Consider the following 1,943-nt stretch of genomic DNA (forward strand, 5'->3'; position numbering starts at 1 on the left):
TCTCGCTGGTGGCCATTTCGACAATGCCCACCAAGAAATCAAGCATGAAGAAGGCAGCAGGCGCGGCCAAGAAGGTTACATGGCGAGGAATGCCAGTCACGGAGCATGGTCGCACGCTTCGCTCTATCGAACTCACAATGTATTCTAGACATCAAGGTGTACAAGCTCATCAGCCGCGTAAGTCGTCGATTATCTGAGCACGCAAATTGTGAAGGAAGTTTGTAGATTCCAGCGGGAAAAGTTGCCACGTACGGAGCGGTGGCCAAGGCCATCCATTCTGGACCTCGAGGTGTTGGCCAAGCGCTACGAGTATTGCTTCGTGGTGTTGTTAGTCAAGAATTGTCGGCTGATCGAGTCAGTGGTGTTCTAGCGAAATCCATTTGCCCCACAAGTCCCTTGTCATCGCGTCGTTTCGGCTACCAGGAGCCTTCATGGGTTTCGAGGTTTGTATACGACGTCTCGGACATGATGGAAGTCAAGCTGTAGGATCCACGGACCCCGCATGCAACGATTTGAACGACAAGCGAACACTCCTCGCTCAAGAAGGCGTCAAGTTTTCGGACGACAAGGTCGGTCGTTCTCGTCTGGTGCCAAGAAAGGTCACCGTGGAGGCTAGGTGGATCTGTCGTGCATGTACCAGTTCACAGACGACGATGTGCACGCCGTCGAGTCGTTGTCCCCATGATCGTTATCATTTTCCCAGGAACGTCAATATCACATGGAGTATTGGTCATGCTGTCTTGATGGTCATCGAGATTCGACCTTTGCAGTCGAGAGCTGGATAGCTGGCTGACTGAATGTGCCTTGAACGCACCTACGCATGGACAGGCATGATGAGTTCGAGTGGCCGCCAAGGCTATCATGTCGCACTTGACTCCCATCCAGCTATGCTGGCCGACTTTGGAGTTGCACCGAGGACACGTGAGCTTTCCCGCGTCAGGCTACGAGGTTCTGCGTAAGGCGGTGCTGTGAGTACGAGGAACTACCTCCAGTTGCATCCAGGCGAGGGGTTCAACGTGCAGCACGCCGCAACTGGACGCGTGGTTAAGATTTTTGTGGTTGTGATGAACCTGCCCTCAAGTCAATGCAAGCACACGTCGGGGTTTCGTACGATATTGTCGTGACTTCCCAAGTGCAAATTGCACTTTTTACAATAGATTTTCTTTGCGCCAGAGGTGACGTCCACTGCAAGCTGTGACACCATGGCCACACTCCCACCTCGAAGCCGGCGTTCGTAAGCATATCGCAATCGGTACTGCAGCCGAACGTCAGGATCACCGCCGAAACCAATGTCAACACACCGTTGCGTGTGCCGAAGATGTTCCGACAAGGTGGCATTGCATGGCCTCAAACAACTCCAACTGCGCCAGGAAACCAGAGTTGATGTAGATGCACGGTCGGGCCGCTTGAACGCGGTCGTAGCTGTCCCGGAGGGACAGGTGCTCGTGGTGCATGAGAAAAGCAACGCAAATGGCCGCACTACGAGACTGGCCATACGCACAATGCACCAACGTTGGGGTGTGGTGTTGCTCTTGAAGTTTCAAAAAGCTGAAGCATTGGTCGAAGTGCTGCATCAGGAACGCTTCTTCCATGTCCAGGATGTCGATGACGATTGTCGTCGCAGTCGACAGAGCTTTGGTGCCAAGCGCAAGCACTGCGCCAATTCCACGCTCTTGCATCAATAACGAGTTCTTGGCTGCATCCGCCGAACCCACATAGAGATGGAAATCTGCGTTGGCCGTGCGGACGCGAGCGAGGTCAGGACATGCCGACACAGGCGGGTGGTGTCGCTGTCTCTCGTAGAGTGCCTCCATCAACAATCAGTGCGAATCGACCAATCATGGAGTATAAAACCAAATGCAGTGCATTTGATTGGATATAATTTTCCACCGTAAATTATCTCAAGGCGGTGCTGGACTTGCCAATTCAAAATTGTTGAAGGA

General features: G+C 52.9%; 2 protein-coding genes across 3 annotated transcripts; one reads left to right on the top strand and one right to left on the bottom strand.

Annotated features, from left to right (window-relative positions):
• Positions 1–23: 23 nt before the first annotated feature.
• Positions 24–685, top strand: H310_07135 (hypothetical protein; the record flags this gene model as incomplete). Its single annotated transcript, XM_008872462.1, has 6 exons — positions 24–108; positions 149–177; positions 226–309; positions 371–447; positions 476–569; positions 617–685. 6 exons carry the CDS (start codon positions 24–26, stop codon positions 683–685), a joined length of 438 nt encoding a protein of 145 aa, XP_008870684.1.
• Positions 108–1,841, bottom strand: H310_07136. 2 transcript variants are annotated; one of them, XM_008872463.1, is made up of 6 exons: positions 1,302–1,841; positions 1,112–1,255; positions 987–1,070; positions 871–941; positions 638–814; positions 108–584 (listed from the first exon to the last, which is right to left on the bottom strand). In XM_008872463.1, the coding sequence occupies exons 1-5, from the start codon at positions 1,812–1,814 to the stop codon at positions 748–750; spliced, it is 879 nt and encodes a 292-aa protein (XP_008870685.1). In that variant the 5' UTR covers positions 1,815–1,841; the 3' UTR covers positions 108–584; positions 638–747. The 2 variants fall into 2 exon arrangements, with proteins under 2 accessions (XP_008870685.1, XP_008870686.1); XM_008872464.1 differs by having other exon boundaries at positions 109–193; positions 253–814.
• Between the last annotated feature and the right edge of the window lie 102 nt (positions 1,842–1,943).

The sequence above is a fragment of the Aphanomyces invadans genome (genome assembly GCF_000520115.1).
Source record: "Aphanomyces invadans strain NJM9701 unplaced genomic scaffold supercont1.13, whole genome shotgun sequence".
NCBI lineage: Eukaryota > Oomycota > Saprolegniomycetes > Saprolegniales > Verrucalvaceae > Aphanomyces > Aphanomyces invadans.